Raw genomic sequence first — 18974 nt, 5'->3', positions numbered from 1 at the left:
TAAACATATCCTTAGTCTAATCGGAAGTGAGCAAACCAATTGAAAGACTAATATGTCGTCTATCAAGTTCAAATGAGGAGATGTCTTGTCTTGGGTATCGAAGCAAATGACTCCCAGAAGATAAAAAACTAGATGTGACTGACTGGACTGACAATGCATCGGACAAGACCCAAGCAGAATAGATACTAAATATGTTTATGGATTTATTCACTTGTGACGTTCATAGTGTAAAGTACCTAAATCTTGAGTGGATTGCAGACTATGCATGCGTGACATGTACACTTTGATGTAAGTAAAAGCCTGAGTTCAAATAGATAAGGAATCGAAAGCTGGTGCGTTGGGTGTGTGACTTCTTTAGTATGTAGTGTCATTCACAACAATAGAATTCATAGCCCTAAACATGGGTAAATAATATCCTCTCATTGGCATTATATGGTTGATGAAAAGTAAACATGGCTAGAGGTCATTTGTCTTTGTGATGGATGACTTGATTACTATTTTATAGTAATTGACTTTTCATTAAGGAATATGTATTTTATAGTAATTGACTTTTCATTAAGGAAGATGTAATGGTTACCATGAGATAAAATAGGATCATATTAGAAGATCGGATATTATCCCAAAGAGATCAAGGATATCCTATGCGAGTAAAACATTTATGATAAGGTCATTAGACAAGCACAAAATAATTGCTTTTGTAATGAATTTATAATCAATAGGTGAAAAGTCGAAACTATAGTGGACTGACTTCGTGACTAAATGAATTTATAATCAATAGGTGAAAAGCCGAAACTTAATTATAAATCATTTGAGCCTCAACTACATATGTCCAATCGGTCTATCCGCTAGCTCGTTGAAACCATAAATAAATTGCGTGTTTGAATAGAAATGAATTGAATGAATAGAAAAAGAGAAATAGTTGTTTCAGGAATGATTATGGTTTTGCCTGAAATGGAATCATTTAAAAATGAATGTACGTTTCTAAAAATGAAAATGAAAATTTGCAATCCTATATAGGGTTACTTAAAAAATTATGGAAGAATGAGTTTATATTTTTGGACTATTTTGAAGCCCGAAAATAAAAATAAATAATTCGGATATAGTGAACATGTTGAGTTGTGACATATTGAACAAATTTTCTCTAAATTTTACTGGAGTAAAATTGTCAAAATTTTATCGAGGTAAAATTGAGATGATAAATTATTTAATATGTAGATATTAAAATTTATTTTGGGAAATAGAAAAATTGATCTGGGTTGGATCATTAACTAGGGTTGCTGCCCCTTATATCCTAGATAGGCTAGGATATTGTTCTTCTAGTGAAAATAAACTTCTACAACTCTATAAGGGTTTTACCTTCTCTTCTTATAAATAGATGGCACTGGTAGAGCTATTTACACAACTTTTGAGAGATTGTTACTCTACCAAAATATAGCGAGAATTTATTTTCAACTTTTAAATATATTTTTGGCATAATTGCAAAAAAAAAACCTCAATGTTTGGGGGTTTTTGGTTTTGTGCCATTGATCTTTTTTCATTGACATCCTCAACGTTATGATTTTTTCAAAAATCAACCCAATTTTAATGGTAAATGTGAGTTGACCGTTAGTCAAGCTCTGATCAACAAAATAAGCCTATGTGGCATGCCACATAAGCACAATGACGTCATCTAAAAAATTGTTTAACAATTTTTTTTTTCATTTTGTTTCATTCTTTCTTCTTCACTCTTTCTCTCTTCCTTGCTGTTACAGTAAAAAAACAGACACACCCCACTACCATTTTCATGCCTACACCTGTATTTCACTCTCTCAAATACCCATTTCAACTCAATATATTTGTTGATTGCTTTTTAACTGAATATATTTGGCTCTAAAATATTTATGGGTTTTGAACTGTTCTCTGTTCAATTGTTCAATTGTTTCTTCCATTTTGTTTGACAATGGTTTGATTGGTTTCTCATACGGGAAGAAACTTGCAGCGATACTATTACCTTGGCTATCGCCAAGTTGTCGGGTGAGTCCTCTTTTCCTATTTTGAAATGTCTGGAAAGTTGGAATATTTGGGTTTTTTTAAAGAAATGATATTTTGATTCTTGAATGAAGTTGGTAAAATGGGCTTTCTTTATTTATGCGAAAGCTCTTCCTTTTATGGCCTTTTGATTCGTTTTTCCTACGTTCATGTTAATGGATTTTTTTTTGTTTTGCCAGAGATTTAACTTGTCAATTATATTTCCATAATAGGCTATGATCTTTCTATCAAAATCTTGATTCTTTTGTTATCTTAATGAACAAAGCAAGTTGTGAAACTCAACTAACTATGATTAAAAATGGTAGTCTTTAGATTGAAGGGTTTAGGAAAATTTTAGCAGTCAATGATGAAATTTGAGTAATTAATTTTTTGATTTATTTAGAATCATAACTTTCCTTTCCCTTTAAGAAAACTTAAATGCCTTAACATACAGTTTCCATACATTATTGGTTTAGTGAGAAAAGGAACTTTTGATCTTAGGAAATCTCAAATTTTCTCTCTTTCTCAGATTTTCAGATGAAGAATGTTCCAACCAAGGATATTGTGTGGGTTGCCAATAGAGACTGGGAAAGAAATGAGGGGAGTGAAACGAAAATGGGTGTTTGGAAAGACAGAAAATCTGGGAAACCAGTTAGAGGGGAAGAGAGAAGAAGAAAGAAGATGAAAAAAAATAAAAAAAGTTGTTTTGATGATGTCACCGATGATGTCGTTGTGATTATGTGTCACGCCACATAGGTTATCTCGTTGACCTGTCATTTGACTGACGGTCAACTCACGTTTACCGTTAAAATTGGACTGATTTCAAAAAAAAAATCATAACGTTGACCGTGTCAATAAAAAAAAGATCAATGGCACAAAACTAAAAGGCCCCAAACGTTGAGGTTTTTTTTTTTGTAATTATGCCTATATTTTTCTAGAATAATAATTTTACTGGTTTCTATTAAAGAAGAGAGAATTTTTGTTTTCACCCCAAAAGCAAAACTTTTTCTAGTTCTTTGTTTTGGTTCAATTGGTTCGACCCCACACTCGAAGTAGTTCATGGTACGAGAATAGCGAAGAAGATCGTTTGGTTGAAAGTCGAAAAACATCAAGGATCCGCATATCCAAAAATACAATTATGTATTCAATTAAGGTTTCTTGCTATAAATATCACAAACCGAGTCGATTTTTAAAATTTTAATTTTCTGCTGTGTAAGAAAACTGTTTTCAAAGCATATTTTTTCCAAAAATAACTCAATCGGTCCAATGCAGACGAGCATATTATGTTTTAAAATCAAGGTATCACAAAAAGGGCAAATTATGTAGAAGTAATCTCAAACAACATTCCAACCCAAATGAAGAGTAGAATGTCAGTTTATCCACCAGACTTAGGGTGGACAACGGGCGATATGTGTATGGTGAGCTACCGTAATTCGGTGTATCAGATTAAACTAGTTTTCACATTTAAGGAGCTTGAATACAAGTATTTTTGTTATGTTTAATTAATTTTATTTAGTTTTACGAACATTCAATAAAATATGCAAATCAAGTCTTTTATTGACCTTAAGGGTCGAATGAGGCTTAAAGGAGAACTAATGTACTTCGCGAGTGTGCAGGACACCATTAGAAAGCATTTCGAGCCAATATTGAACGCCATGTCGCAACATAGGAGATCTAATGTCGCAACATAGGGAGAAGAATAGAGAAAGTGAAAGACAGTCTTCAATGTCGCGACATACCCTTGAAGATGGCTGCAGAGGAGCATATTGGTTGCTATGTCGGGACACAGGTCTTGGTGTGTCACAACATCGACTCTGCGACGAGAATAAATTATGAAGTAAGGGCGTTTTGATCTGCACAATCAAACTTAAAGCTTGAGAACGTTAGCTAACCTAGGGTTAAGGATGACGACTACCTGAAGGCTATAAATAAACCTCTATGGCATACATTATAGACACCATTCTATTAGCTCAGGTTCTTTTCTTATGTTTTAGATTTGTTTTATTGTTTCTCTTAGGTTTTCATAGTCTAGCTTATTTATTTCTTCAAGAGATCTGATTGTAAAGTAAGATCAACTTCTGTGGATTTGTATTATTCAATATCAATAAGGCTTTCTTAAACTCTCTATTTCGTTTCATTCTTCATGATCAATTCTTCCATTCTTTCCATGTTGTTTATTAAAGCCATGAGGAACTAATCCTTCTAAGGGGGATTAGCGAGTGGAGGCATGATTTTTTAACTATTTTGTAAGGTTACTCACAGGATCAATTGTTTGAAAAAAGAACGTGAAACAAACCCTAGGCTTGACACCCTTGGGAAGTCATCAAAGTAGGAATTAACCCAAAATTGGTATTACCCATTCGTGAACATCTTTACCCAAGCTAATCTGGACTGTGAGGTCGGAAGATAAATAATTCTTGTTGACTCATTGTGTTAATGGAAAATCGGAAGATCCTACTAGGGTAGCGACTAGTTGGTTGACGAGGAACCCGAGACGACAGTTAATTGGGATTGCTGAAGCGAGCTGATCATCCATCATCAGATTTGATTCACTTTATTTATCTCTATCTCTAGCAACTTTAATTTCTTTTTATGTTATTTTGTTTTATTATTTTACAAACCCTAAACATATTTCTTATTTTACTCTCGTACTATAACTTAAAGTGTAACACCCTCTAACCCTAAATCGTCACTGAAACAGGGTTATAGAGCATTACCAGACATATCGGATAACTTATAACTAATTCACAAATAAATAACAGACATAGCATACTTTAATCATTTTCATTTCATATTTGTATAAATTATGTCATTTTAGTTCCGTTTCATACGTATAACCAATTTAAACATCATTCTACAACCGTAATAACAAAACTCGTATACTTAACCTATACATCACCTAGGAACATGCCACATTATCAAAACAAAGGTACATCACTAAAATTTCTCTGAGGTCGAGATTGCTCTGGATGCTGGACCGGACACTGGCTTTCTACTAACCTATGCACGGAAACAACCGTACGCTGAGTATAGGTATACTCAGTGGTATTACCATAATTCAAATTAATAACATTAATCGATAAATTATATACATTTAATTTATGTCTACAATTATTCATTAATTATCTCATACTTTAAATCAACTTGATAATTAATAACAATAAGCAATATTTCAAATCTTGTATTTAATTGTACTCATACCTTATTTCACTATCTCAATACCATTGGATTTTTCACTTTTCATTCCAATAGTTCATTTCAATTCATATACAATTCATTCAATTTATCACTATATTCAATATCAATTCTATTGTAATTTGTACTCATTAATATCATATAACAAAAATTTATTCTTAATCACATTATGAACTTTGGGTTCATAGCTTCAAATCTCATATCTCGATTTTCAATTCACATATCAACTCACAATTTCACTTTCTCATTTCTTTCCATAGCTCAATCAATCACACTTATTCAAATTTTCTCATTTCAATTATTTACCCCTATTAACAAGACTCGGACCTTGGCGGATACACAGATCCAACCAAACACACCCGAATGGCACCCAGTGCCTCATCGGATAGTTCGAAGCAATAAAGTGACACCCAGTGTCTCATCGGCAGAGCCAAAGAAAGTTGGTACCCAGTACCTCATCGAATCTATCCGAAGTAACAGTATGACACCAGTGTCTCATCGACTCAAGGTCGAAGTATCCCTGAACACTTCCAATCCTATGGCATGCCAACTATATCCGACTCAACTCGACTAGTTAATAGGGTATTCAAATCATTTTTTATTTCAAATTCACTTTCGATTCAATCACAATTCAATTTAGATTTACTTCCCACTTTCTAATCAATATACAATTCAATACCAATACATATTTCAAATATTCACATATAATCATACTTCGGTTCAATTCAAACCACTTTTCAATCAATACACAATTCACAATTCACACATATTCATAATTTAATTCACTTTTATTCAATTCATATACAATTCAATATCATTTAATTCAATATCGGTATTCACCTTATTTTTATTTACTAAACATATTATTCAAAATTCAACAATTACTATTAATAAATTCAATACCAATACGTATTTATCATTCAATTCAATCGTGATACTTACCTCAATTTGCTTATCATGTATATTAATTTAAATTTTAACAATTAATAATTAAATTCGAATTATAGTAATACTAACTGAAATTTCTCTCGAGTCACTCCTTGTTCGCCTTCTCCTTTCCTTTCTCGGACAATGACTCTTGCACGACATTAGCTACGTAATTAAACAATTAAAAATCATTAATACACAATTTCATTAAAATATTTCCATTTATACCTAAACTTTACCTAAATTCTAATTTAATCCCTTATCAATACTAATTTTACTTTCCCAATCTAACTCCATATGCTCTCTTAATTCTTACTATAAACTCATTTTAACTCTTCATTTTCATCATAAATCCCTAATTTCAAAATTCATTCAATTTAATCCCTATTAATTCAAAACTTATGTTTTATTTTACAAATTAACCTTTTACTAACTTTTAACTTGAAATTCAATCAATTTAATCCCAAATTCATCAATTAATTCAACATGAACAACATATAAAAATTTACTAACTTTCAAAATCTCAACTTAAATCAAGTAGTATTTTGTTCTAGGATTCTAAAAATATCAAAATTACAAGAAAATGGGCTCAGTTAACTTACCAATTGAGCTTGGAACTTCAAAACCCCAATTCTCCTTCTTCTTCTTTTTCTTTTCTTTCTCCTTTCTCCTTCCCTGTTTCGTTTTTCAATTTTGTTTCTTTCTTTTTTATTTCTTGGTTTATTATTATAATAATATAATTATTATAATAATACAATATAACAATATACTTATTATTTAAGTAAACATAATATATCATATATATTTTAAATTAAAAATATCTTAGATATTTCTTTTTTTATGCCGCCTCAATTTAGGCTGATGGCATAATTGCCTATTTGGTCCTTTTAACTTTCTTTAATCTATAATTAAACTTTTATCTTTATTGCAATTTAATCCTTTTTCATAAGTAACCTCAATTTAGACAAATTCACTTAATTAAAACCTAATTAACTACACAACTAACTTCGTAAATATATTTACGAGTCCAATTTACCGAAATGGAGTCCCGGGAATATTTTTTTTCAATTTTATCCTTTTTAGTCAATTAACCATCAAAACGTTAAAATTTCTTAACGAAACTTTAATACTACCTTAATGACACTCCGTAAATATTTATAAAAATATTTACGGCTCAGTTTATAATATCGAGGTCTCGATACCTCATTTTCGACCCAATTTACCTAATAATTTCTTTTAAATCACAAAATTCACTAATTCAAAAATATTTCTAAAAAATCACGCTTAACTTATAATTATTAATTAATAAATTTTTCTAACTTTTTCATCGAATTTAGTGATCTCAAATCATTGTTCTGACACTACTAAAAATTATGTTGTTACATAAAGTATTAATTAGATATTTAATTGTTTAGGTTAAGATTGATTTAGTACTCGCCCCCTTGGGTACGATCCTCGGAGTACTCACCTACTTCATTATAAAATCTATATTACAACTCGACTCGTATACTTTAGGATATTGCCTCATAACTCTCTATTTTATTGCAGTATTCACACTCTGAACGTTAGTATGTCCGGAGGCGGTCATAAGGACAAGTGAGAATTCACCAGAATTGGTTGAATGGTCATAAGCAAATCAAGTAACGATCGCTCAGCGATCATTCCACCATTAAGGAAAGGTGAAAGGCTAACAAGAGTCTGACACTCCAGACAAAACGAGATCATCTACACGAAACAGGGAGTAATGTGTGTTGGGTTCTTTTCTATTTAAACTTTGTTAGATGGGGTTTATTTTTTGTGTAATATGGTAAAGAAACTCACTAAGTTCATTCGAACTTACTAGGGGTTTTGACTTATGGTTGCGGGATTCGTAGGATCAGGAACTTGATAAGGGACGAAGCCAGACCATGTTAGATTCAAGATCATCATCAGTAGGGTGTCATGCACATAAAAAAGTGGTACCTTCAGAGGCTTTGCCTCGGGGTTGATTGCACTGAAATGAAGTAGTTACCTTAAAGTTCAGAATTGGAGATAAGAAACTTTTACTTTAATTTAGTGGTTTTGTTGTAAGATATATATATACATTATTTAAATAAGTTCATCTTAAATTCATTAAGCTTAGAATTGGTCCTCGGTTCAAATCGGGTCCATTTTTTACACTCCCTACCTGGATTCAGTGATCGGGTCAGGTGAAGGTGTTACAATTTATACCAAAATTACTCAATCAAGGCACTTACCCTCAAAATAAAAAATAAGACAATGAAAAACTTGCTAAGTCGGGAGTCATTTGCTGGATGCTGTAATAACATTCTACTTATTAAAAATCTACTTGTACCTACGCATGAGAAAACAAGACTGTATGCTAAGTAAAAGTACTTAGTAGTATTACTATGATATAAGGCACAACAAGTAATCTTATACACATGAATATAATTAACTCTTATAAATTTTCAAGCCATTACATAAATAGACATGAATTTCATGTGACCATGCACTTATCAATTACTCATGCTAAACATTTATTCATTAAACTAGGCTTAGTCTTTACATATATGCTACTTGTATAAAACCATGTTTGTATATGTTTAAGCATGATTCAGTATGAGCTCATTTATATTCAAGTACTCATTAGTTCATCATCAACTCAATTCAATCTGTCATCCTGGGCTACCTAGTAATGATGACTTACCACCCCGAATTATCCGGTAACGATGGTTTCTATAACTTATCAATTATGTCATCCCGGGTTACTCGGCAACGATGACTTAACACCTCGGATGTCCGGAAATGATAGTTTACCACCTCGTATTGTCCGACAACAATGGTTTCTATAATCCATCAATTTTTTCATCTTGGGTTGCCCGAAAATGATGACTCACCACTTCAGATTGCCTAACAATGATGGTTTACCACCCTGAATTGCCCAACAACGATGGTTTACCACCCCGAATTGTCCGACAACGATGACTTACCATCTCAAATTGCACGATAATGATGGTTTACCACGGTAGTTAGATCCCATAATATTTTAACTACATCCAATTATCATCTATCATAACATAATTCTATTTGATTCGATTCGTATTAACTGTCTATTACCAATTAAATTTGGAATTTATGCTCTATTCGATTTAGTCTTTATCCCAATTACAATCTTGATTTCAATAAGTAAATTGAAATTATTGTCAATGATATATCTCAATAGTGTATGATATAAATTAACTTGAAATTTGCAGTAATTAAACAAGTTTTGAATTATAGAAATACATACCAGGAATTTCGAGCTATTCGTCGTCGGCTTTAACTTTTCCTTTCCCTCTAGAGAAACCTGAATCAACGTTAGCTACAGATTAACATAAACACACAATATCATTAATATTCAACCAAATTCACACACAATTTTTATTTTATACGAACTTTTTATTTTATTCAATTTAGTCCCTAAAATCTAAACGAGCATAACTTTCAAATCTAAGATTCAATTTACAAACTAACTTCACTTTCATCCATAATAAACCCTCTAATGCATATTTCTATTCATACTTCCTAACAAATTTACACTTTATTCACTTTAGTCATTATGTGTAAAAACTAACAATCAAACTTTACAAACTAGACTTTTTTCACATCCAAGCTTAAAATCTAACAATTTAACACAAAAAAATTCAAGAAATCAACAATTGAAACGTTTGAAAACTTTATTAGTTTACAAATTGGTACAAGGGTTAGCTAAATCAAGCTCTTAGAACCTCAAAAACATAAAAATTACAAGAAAATAAACTAATTTGAACATACCAATCAAGGCCAAAACTTCAACTATTGCTTAGGTTTTCTTTCTTTTTTTAGTTTCAGCCTAAAGAGGAAGAAGATGGTGAAATGTTTTTCTTCCTCTACTATCTTATATTTTAAGCATTTAAATTTTAAGTTATTTAACTTTAACTAATTTTAATTTCCATCAATGAAGAGACATGAACATTACCCTCCACTATTCTATGCTTTAACATGGTCTATTTGTTATTTTAAACCTCAGGTTAATTGCAATTTAAGTCCTCAATTCATTTCCTATTTAAAAATCTATAGCGTTAAAACTTTTACAATTTAGTCTCTAGGCCCTAATTAATCACTAATTCGAAAAAAATTACCTATCCAAAATTCAATTCACTTGTATAATAAATTTGTACATATTCAATAATATTTACAAGCTCGGTTTACAGAAACGGGGCCTGAAATTACATTTTCTAACACTATTGACTTTTGAATCGTTATAAAGTCGAAGAATCAATTTTTGGATGTTGGAACAACTTCTCAAATTCCTGAAGATCACCTATACCTACGTACAGTGAAAAAAATCATACGTTGAACAATAAGGCTCAGTGGTAAATTTATAATCTAAGGTATATAAAACATAAGCATTAGCATTAGACTTTAATCTAAAATTTGTAATTTGCACATAACATCTAGCCAATACATAAACTAACTGTCAACCTTCCCAATATCAAACAAAGAACATAGCCATTATTGTATCAATGCCAAAATAACATATATATCCAATTTACCACGAGTATGACCAATTCCAACCTACCTATCAATAGCCAACCACTCCTTACATACCAATTCAATATTAACCATGAATCAAACATTCTTTATAACATATCATCAACATTACATTACTCATGTATTATGATACACAATTCATTTCCTTTGTTGTCATCTTATTCAACTCATTTCTGGCGTTTATCGACTCATTTGCATTCATTTCGGTCCTTATGGCTCGTTTTTAACTAATTTACATGATTGTCAACATGTTTCCATGCATCCCAATTCACATGTATACACAATTGGTCCAAAAGGCATCATATATTACCATATTCACATCATTTACCAAACTTATAATTTACAACCCTTATTAACCTAACTCAGACTCGAACAGATACTCGGATCGTCCAATCGACACACCTAACTAGCACCAAAGTGCATCATCAAATAAACCAAAGTAGGGTAACTAGCACTTAACATGCATACTGACATACAAAACGCATCTTGGCGCACAAAGTGCATACTAGCACACAAAGTGCATCTTGGCACACGGAGCGCGTATCTGGCACACAAAGTGTATACTGGCGCATAAGCGTGTAATCCCGTACACAACTCAATCCTATGACATGTCAACTATATCTGACACATCCCGAACAGTAATAGGGTACAAATATTCAATTCATTTACAATTTAATACGATTTCCATTTATCAATTATATTCAGAATCACAACCAAATCAATTAACATATCACATAAGTTTCATGTCATTCAATACATTTTCTTCCAATCTCATAGCACTTATCATATTCTGAGTAATTCATAATATTTTACAACTTATTCAATTTAGTCTCTCATTTCGACAATTCACAATCAAGCTTAATTCAATGGCTTTTATTATCACTAGGTACTCAACTTGATATTTCTAAATGCAGTTAATGTGAAGATGCAATCAATTAAAACGAGTTTATATCGTAAATGTACAAACCGTGGTCTCGCATCACTCATTGACAACTCTCGCTTTTTCTTTTCTTCTCAAAGGTTCTACGTTGATTTTAGCTAGGAATAATCACAAAAGATATAATTTTGTGATTTATTGAATACCAAATCCTTAAAACTTCTCCCTTTTATCTCTTGGTAAATTAATTGTGATTAATTCAAGATATCAAATACTACATACATTGATTCTTTATAATCTAGCTATACAATTTTTTTTTTAATTAGAAAAACACTTGGATAGAATTAGATAGTTACATTCAAATTTTAAATAAATAATTAAATGAATTAAATAAATTAAAAATATTTAAGCCTATCAAGTCTAACTTTTTTAGCATACATTAGTTCTTTACTTTATTCACGAATACAACCAAGAAATAGCATGGGTAACAGTAAATTATGTTGTCATTGTATAGTGAAACGAGGTGCAAAAGACAATAGTGCCAGAGTGTATGAATTATTTGATAGAGAATTCAGAACTCAAAACTTTTCCTTTATGTGTCCAATCTTTCGCTTTCGAAGATGGATTGATCCCTCGAGGAAATATTTCACTATTATTTGCTAAGAGCTGCTCACATGGCTGCCATGTTAAAAATTTGCAGAGAATATTGATATTCTTTGTGGAAGGGAAAAGCTGCCCTAAGACCGTAGGCGCAGAGCGAAATGCAGAAAGATCATGAACTAGACCCGTTGTTATTTAAGTAATGGACAACCATGTGCACCAATAAGGTTTTATCAAAATGCAAGTTTCCCCCTTGTGTATATAGCTGCATTGTATTTGTATTTGAGCCCATTGGAAATAGTTAAGAAAACCCCTTCTCCAAATGTATGAAATGCCTTCCATGATTTTATATTATAACTAGTAAATGATGACATACAACTCAAAAACCCTACTGCTGCATAAAAACTTGAAATAACATATTAAACCCACCACAAAGGAGTGGGCAAAACTGGATTCAATGGTCAGATATGTTTAAGAACATTTAACTTAAGACGCTAGATAGGGAGAAAAATAAGAAACTTGCCAAAACAACAAAACACCTTGCCTCAACAATCTTCAAAAAGGGTGTCTAATCTCATCAAAGGAGATCAGCAACGTTTGATGGCAGCTCCTCAATGACCACATTATAGAACTTTTGGATGTCAAAAAGCATCCTCTCATCATCTGTAGTCACAAAGTTGATGGCCACACCTTTTCTCCCAAACCTTCCACTTCGACCGATGCGGTGGAGGTAGTTTTCTGGTTGTGTAGGCAGATCATAGTTTATGACTAGAGAGACTTGCTGCACGTCAATACCTCGAGCAAGGAGATCAGTGGTGATGAGAACACGAGATGAACCAGAGCGGAATTCACGCATGATAACGTCGCGAGTGTTCTGGTCCATGTCTCCATGGGTGGCAGACACTGTGTGGTCACGGCTTCGCATCTTGTCAGTTAACCAGTCAACCTTACGCCTGGTATTCACAAAAATGACACTCTGGGTAATGGCTAGGGTCTCGTAAAGATCACACAGAGTTTCAAGCTTCCACTCTTCCTTTTCAACATTCACATAAAACTGCTTGATACCCTCCAGGGTTAGCTCATCACGCTTTACCAAAATTCTCACAGGCTTATTCATAAATTTCCTAGTAATCTCGAGGGCCTCCGGCGGCATTGTGGCAGAAAACACTCCAACCTGAATCTTGGCTGGAAGCAGCTGGAAGATATCATAGATCTGAAAGATATAACAACGTTATTTGAGCAGAAAAATATCAAAACCTAAGATTTCAAAGTTCATTTGAATGGGAAGATAACATGATGAAATAACAAACCTGATCCTTAAAACCACGGGAAAGCATCTCATCAGCCTCATCCAAGACAAACATCTTGATATAATCTGGACGAAGTGACTGCCTTCTCAACATGTCAAAGACACGACCAGGAGTACCAACAACAACATGAACACCACTTTGAAGAATGCGCTGATCCTCACGAACACTTGTTCCACCAACACAAGCATGGACCTTAACACCAAGGTAATCACCAAGTGCTCGCATGACCTTCTCAATCTGTTGTGCCAACTCCCTCGTGGGTGCCAAAACCAGAGCCTGGCATTGGACTACAGCATAGTCAAGTTGCTGTAGAATTCCAGAGCAGAAAGTCGCTGTTTTCCCAGTTCCGGATTGTGCCTGTTGAATCACATCAAGACCCTTGCAAAATGGTACAATTCCTCTTTGCTGAATAGCAGAAGGCTTCTCAAAACCTTGAATGGAGATTTAGCATAAATTAGCAAAAATGAAAACATAGAAATATTATTTTAGTTCGAACAAATGGCAGACTATGATATGTGAAGAATTTATGAAAGCAAATTACAAACTTTATGATTTTTTTTCCCTTGTATTACATACCATATGCATAGATACCCCTCAGAAGGTTCTCTTGAAGTCCCATTGCATCAAAACTGTCATAAACTTCATCATAACTTGTGAAAAAGTCATCTCCATCGGTCTGGAGCCTGTGAGTTTTGACCACATAAACATCACCAAATGGTAAAACAAATATCATTTTATATGTATAAAGCATAAATAGAAAAACAGGCAAAGAGAGAAAAGCATATGTCAACTACAAACAAGAAACTTACAGCTCAGTCATTTTCTGGTCATATTGACGAGCATCAAATTGGGATCCTTCTGGTGCCAAACCTGCCATGACTGCAGAAGGAAGAAAAAAATGAAGCTATTAAGCGTAGTTCAGGCCACAAATTACAGCCTTTCAGTTTAAGAATATAACAGGATACTGATAAATAAATTAAGATGCCACCAACCATATAAACACCAAAATTTATAAAAATTTATTCGCAATTAAGGTCAATGCCTTTCAATATTGACAAAATGTAAAAGAAGAGCCAAACTTGCACTCCATGTAAAGCAGAGAGCAAGCATTAACTTCTGATTTAATATCTGGAGAAGATACAAAGAGGCAGATGGCTATCTGATAATTGGATCGCAATCCTCCATCAGACACCACATTGTCCACTTCTCCAATATTTCACTGGGAGCAAGGCACTTAAAAAGAAAACTGTTTAACAAACTCTTATCACCAAATCTTTAAACATTACAGCACAAGTCACATGCTGAACTGAAGACACTTCTAGGGAACACATAATCATTACTCATCAGTTAATTATACATCCATTCTGATGTTAATAATCCTAATCCCAGGCAACTTACTGTAATAAACCCAAATCCAGATTTCAGCTCCAACAAAATATGATACTTGCTAAATCTCAGCCGTAAACTAAACCATTATAAAACACTTCCACAAGTAAATTTTTCCTTTAACAAATTGCATTAATTTTATAGTGATTTCAACCCCAAAGCTGGCAATATCAAACATAACAGTTATGATCTATTCCCAACCAAAAAGGAAAAGAAAACAAGTCATACTTTTTTTTCTTAAATAACAGAAGCTCAGGTTACTATAAACTTTCCAAATTCCTACCATTTGGAACCTAATAAAATACAACCCCTTTTTATTCCTTCTATTCCTATTCAAAATCCAACAATTTTTTTCAACTTTTGATAAACACGTATAGCAAGGCTAGTCTAGCTGAGCTACAAACTTATTAAAATCTCAAATCTCAAATCTCAAAACCAGAAACCCAGAAAGATAAAAAGAAAACAGATCAAACCCAGATCCCATACAGTAAAACGAATCCAATAAACATCAAATAAAACCCAACAAAAGAAAAACATAGATTCAACAAGAAACCAATCAAACACAAGCACCCAAACAAAACAAAACAAAAAAGAGAAGAAAAGAGGGAAAAAGGAGCAACCTGGAAGAGTAGGAGCAATAAAAGAAGAGAGTGTTTAGAGCGGTTGTTTGGATTGAGAAATAGAGACTCCTCGGATCTGCGCCGTGGAGTTGATAGGCAAAGACGATAGCGAAAAGGCAAAATAACAATACAACAAATCTTAAGTGCTTGGAATTGTTCCTCTTTTAGGTTTTTATATAACCCTTTCAACTTTTTTTTTGAATAACCCTGGCCAACTCCTACTTCACATCAAAAACCCTTTTCTTTATTCCCCTCTTTCCCTTTTTGCCCTTCCTTGTTTTCCATTATTCTGTTTATGTCCTTAGTTGATTGGATTGGCTTGGTCTCTATGTTTTTATAACTCTATGTCCAAATTTTGATTTAGATTTACTCCAATAAACTCGAAATTCTAATTATTACTCGTAAATAAATAAAAATATATCAAATTTTACTTTATGTAATTAAAAATATTAAATTTATTATTTAAATATTGTCAAATTAATTCGGATTACAATTTATCTTATTTAACATTCCATTTGATAGAATGGACTAAAACAAAATTAATTATTAAGTTGTTTTAGAATATTCAAGTGTACGTGGTTTCCCTAAAAAAAACGTATGTGGTTGATTAAATTTTAGTTTGGTTGAAGTTATTGTAATTGTAACAATTAAAATTGCGTGGATTTGAATGTGTTTAAATAAATATTATTTTACAAATTAAGGATTTAAAAGGAGTTTGGATGATAATAAGTATGGGTGAGTAAGAAAAATTGAAAGACAACCTAATATAAAATGTTGGACAATTAATAAAACACAAGTTAAAAAATATTCGCTCCTTTTTTTAATTTATAATTAATTATATTTTTATGATGTAAAAAAATTTTTTTTGAAATAAATCTCAGATTGGGCTAAATAAAACTTAGGAATTTACATAAGAGTTCAAAAACATGAAAAAATAGAAACCCAGTAATCAGACTAGGCCCAACAAAATGAAAAACAAAAACATTAATAAAAAGGAAACCTAATCACCTAGGAAATGAAAAAAGGAAACAACTCAGCAGCATATTAATTAGCCGTTCCCTCTGCCCAATCAGCCTCAACAGTCATAACGCTTCTTGTCCCTTCAATTTCAAATCACCTTTCAAGACTTTTTGAAAATCAAAAGCTTAGTATAGTAACTCTGAAATCTGCTTTACTCCGAAACCATCTCTCCATTTCTCCATTATCCTGCTTCAATCTGGTTCTCTCACCCTGTCGATTTCTGCTTGAATCCCTACGACTCCAGGGACTCTTCCGACCAAGTAATCTCCTCTATTACTCTTAATCGCTTCAGATGCTAGAATATGCGCAAGGTTATTTGTAGATCTTGGGGTATATTCGAACTTACAATCTTTAAAGTATAGCGAAAGCTGATGGATATCATGAATAAACGCATTGACCAGTGATTTATCTGGATTTTTTGTTTTACACTTCTTTATTATTGATAATGAATCTCCTTCAATAATAACTCTGTCCCACTGCATGTGAACGCTGATCTAGAGGGCTTTCCTGCATGCAATTGCTTCCGCTCCAAAAGCTAATGGAACCCATTGAAGAACCTCTGAACAAGATAAGAGAACTAACCCTCTTCGTCTCTGGCTACAACTCCAATAGCCGCTTTATTTTGTCCTCTTACATAAGCTGCATCAAAATTGATTTTGACAAAACTGTCTGTTGGTCTTATCCATTTTTCCACAGTTGTGGAAGATTGTCGACTAGTTTTAGCAACTGAGTCTAACTCAAGAATGTAACTATTAACAAAACTCCCCATTTCTTTTGCAGATTTACTTCATTTGTTATGTAATCTGTTGTTCCTATCACCCCAAATGGCCCATACTGCAACACGGAAAATTCGACGGTAGGATGCTGAACACTGAGAAAAGACCCAGGTTAACCACTGTTGAAACCCCATCTGGTTATCCTGCACATATCTAAGGAATGATAACTCTCTCCACACTGATATTGTAACAGGGCACTCTCGAAAAAGATGTTCCATGGATTCAGACCCAAAACCACACCGAGGACACACTGAAGTACTCGTTAGCCGTCTAAGTAACATATTAGCGCGAGTAGCTAGGAAGTTCCACGAGATCTTCCAAACTGTAATTTTGATTTTTGAGGGTATATCGAGAAGCCATAGTTTTCTATAGAAGTCCTTGTAGTCAATTTGTAAAGCATAAGCTCTAGGATCATATGCAATATTTTGTAATAGTTTATAGGAGCTGCGTACTGTGAACTCCCCCGATGCTTCGACACTCCAAACTTGAAAGTCTTCGTGTGGTTTTTCAGCCAGCGAGATACTGAGAATCATCTCTGTTACATCCTCCGGGAAGGTATGCTCTATCAACTCCTTTTTCCATGTTCTACTGTTTGAATCAATTAATTCCGCAACCTTGCTATCATTCAAATTCGAATTCATAACTGGTAGTATAACACGCGGTAAAACTGGAATCCAATTATCACGGCTGATCGAAATATTTGTGCCTTTACCCACCCTCCAGCATAATCCCTCAGCTAAGACACCCTTAGTAGCCCAAATACTCTTCCATGTATACTAAGCATTATTTCCCAAACTTGAATTTAAAAAATCAACTTTTGGAAAATACTTCGCTTTTAATACTTTTGTTACTAAAGAATTTGGGTTGTTCAAGATACGCCACCCCTGTTTAGCAAGAAGGGAAATATTAAACTGAGCCATATTCCTGAATCTCATTCCACCCTCATCTTTAGGACGACATAAATACTTCCATTGACACCAATGAATACCTCTTCTGTTATGCGCTTTCTGCCACCAGAACATAGCAAATATGTTTTCAAAATCTCCAGAGTCTTTGGTAATAAGAAACACGACATAGCATAGGTAAGGATGGCCTGTAACACTGATTTAATAAAAATTTCTTTACCACATTGTGATAACCATCTAGTACTCCACCCCTCAATCCTAGTAAAAATCTTCTCTTTTAACTGTTGGAAGGATTCCTTCTTCCTTCGACCAACCATGTTCGAAAGCCCCAAGTAACGTTCTATGTTTGTAGAAATCCGCACCCCCAGATTTGTCGATGCTTCTTCCTTTTTCTCCTCAAATGTATTCATACTAAAGAAAATTGATGACTTATTGAAGTTAACACATTGCCCAGAACACTCACCATATTCCTTCAAAATATTCTTTAGAATACTAGCACCTCTATCTGAATCTTCCCCGAACAAAATACAGTCATCTGCAAAAAGTAAATGTGTAATTTTTGGTCCACTTCTGCTCGCTTTTGCACCTTTTATCATTCTCGCCTTTGAAGCCAACCTCATCAATGATGATAATCCTTCACTACATATCAAAAAAAGAAAAGGGCTCAAAGGATCCCCTTGGCGTAAGCTTCTAGTTGGTGAAAAGATCATGCCAATTCCTCCATTGATATTAACTGCATAAGATGTCGTGGAAACACAATTCATAATCAGCCTAACCCACTCTACTGCGAAACCCAT

At 33.2% G+C, this 18974-nt stretch overlaps 2 protein-coding genes and 1 non-coding gene across 3 annotated transcripts; all 3 read right to left on the bottom strand.

The window, feature by feature from the left end:
• Positions 1 to 12483: 12483 nt before the first annotated feature.
• LOC107916394 (eukaryotic initiation factor 4A-14) lies at positions 12484 to 15690 on the bottom strand. Its single transcript, XM_016845665.2, has 5 exons — positions 15477 to 15690; positions 14280 to 14349; positions 14047 to 14153; positions 13471 to 13901; positions 12484 to 13373 (listed from the first exon to the last, which is right to left on the bottom strand). Exons 2-5 carry the CDS (start codon positions 14345 to 14347, stop codon positions 12738 to 12740), a joined length of 1242 nt encoding a protein of 413 aa, XP_016701154.1. The 5' UTR covers positions 14348 to 14349; positions 15477 to 15690; the 3' UTR covers positions 12484 to 12737.
• LOC121222928 (small nucleolar RNA snoR98) lies at positions 14528 to 14638 on the bottom strand. Its single transcript, XR_005920298.1, has one exon. It is a non-coding gene; the product is annotated as a small nucleolar RNA snoR98 (small nucleolar RNA).
• A 1593-nt stretch (positions 15691 to 17283) lies between the features above and the next one.
• LOC121222443 (uncharacterized) lies at positions 17284 to 18974 on the bottom strand. The gene is made up of 2 exons (XM_041103215.1): positions 18261 to 18974; positions 17284 to 18048 (listed from the first exon to the last, which is right to left on the bottom strand). Exons 1-2 carry the CDS (start codon positions 18972 to 18974, stop codon positions 17284 to 17286), a joined length of 1479 nt encoding a protein of 492 aa, XP_040959149.1.

Source organism: Gossypium hirsutum, chromosome D10 (assembly GCF_007990345.1).
Source record: "Gossypium hirsutum isolate 1008001.06 chromosome D10, Gossypium_hirsutum_v2.1, whole genome shotgun sequence".
Taxonomy (NCBI): domain Eukaryota; kingdom Viridiplantae; phylum Streptophyta; class Magnoliopsida; order Malvales; family Malvaceae; genus Gossypium; species Gossypium hirsutum.
Note: the sequence above shows the minus strand (reverse complement) of the source record. Positions and strands in the feature narration are given on the sequence as shown.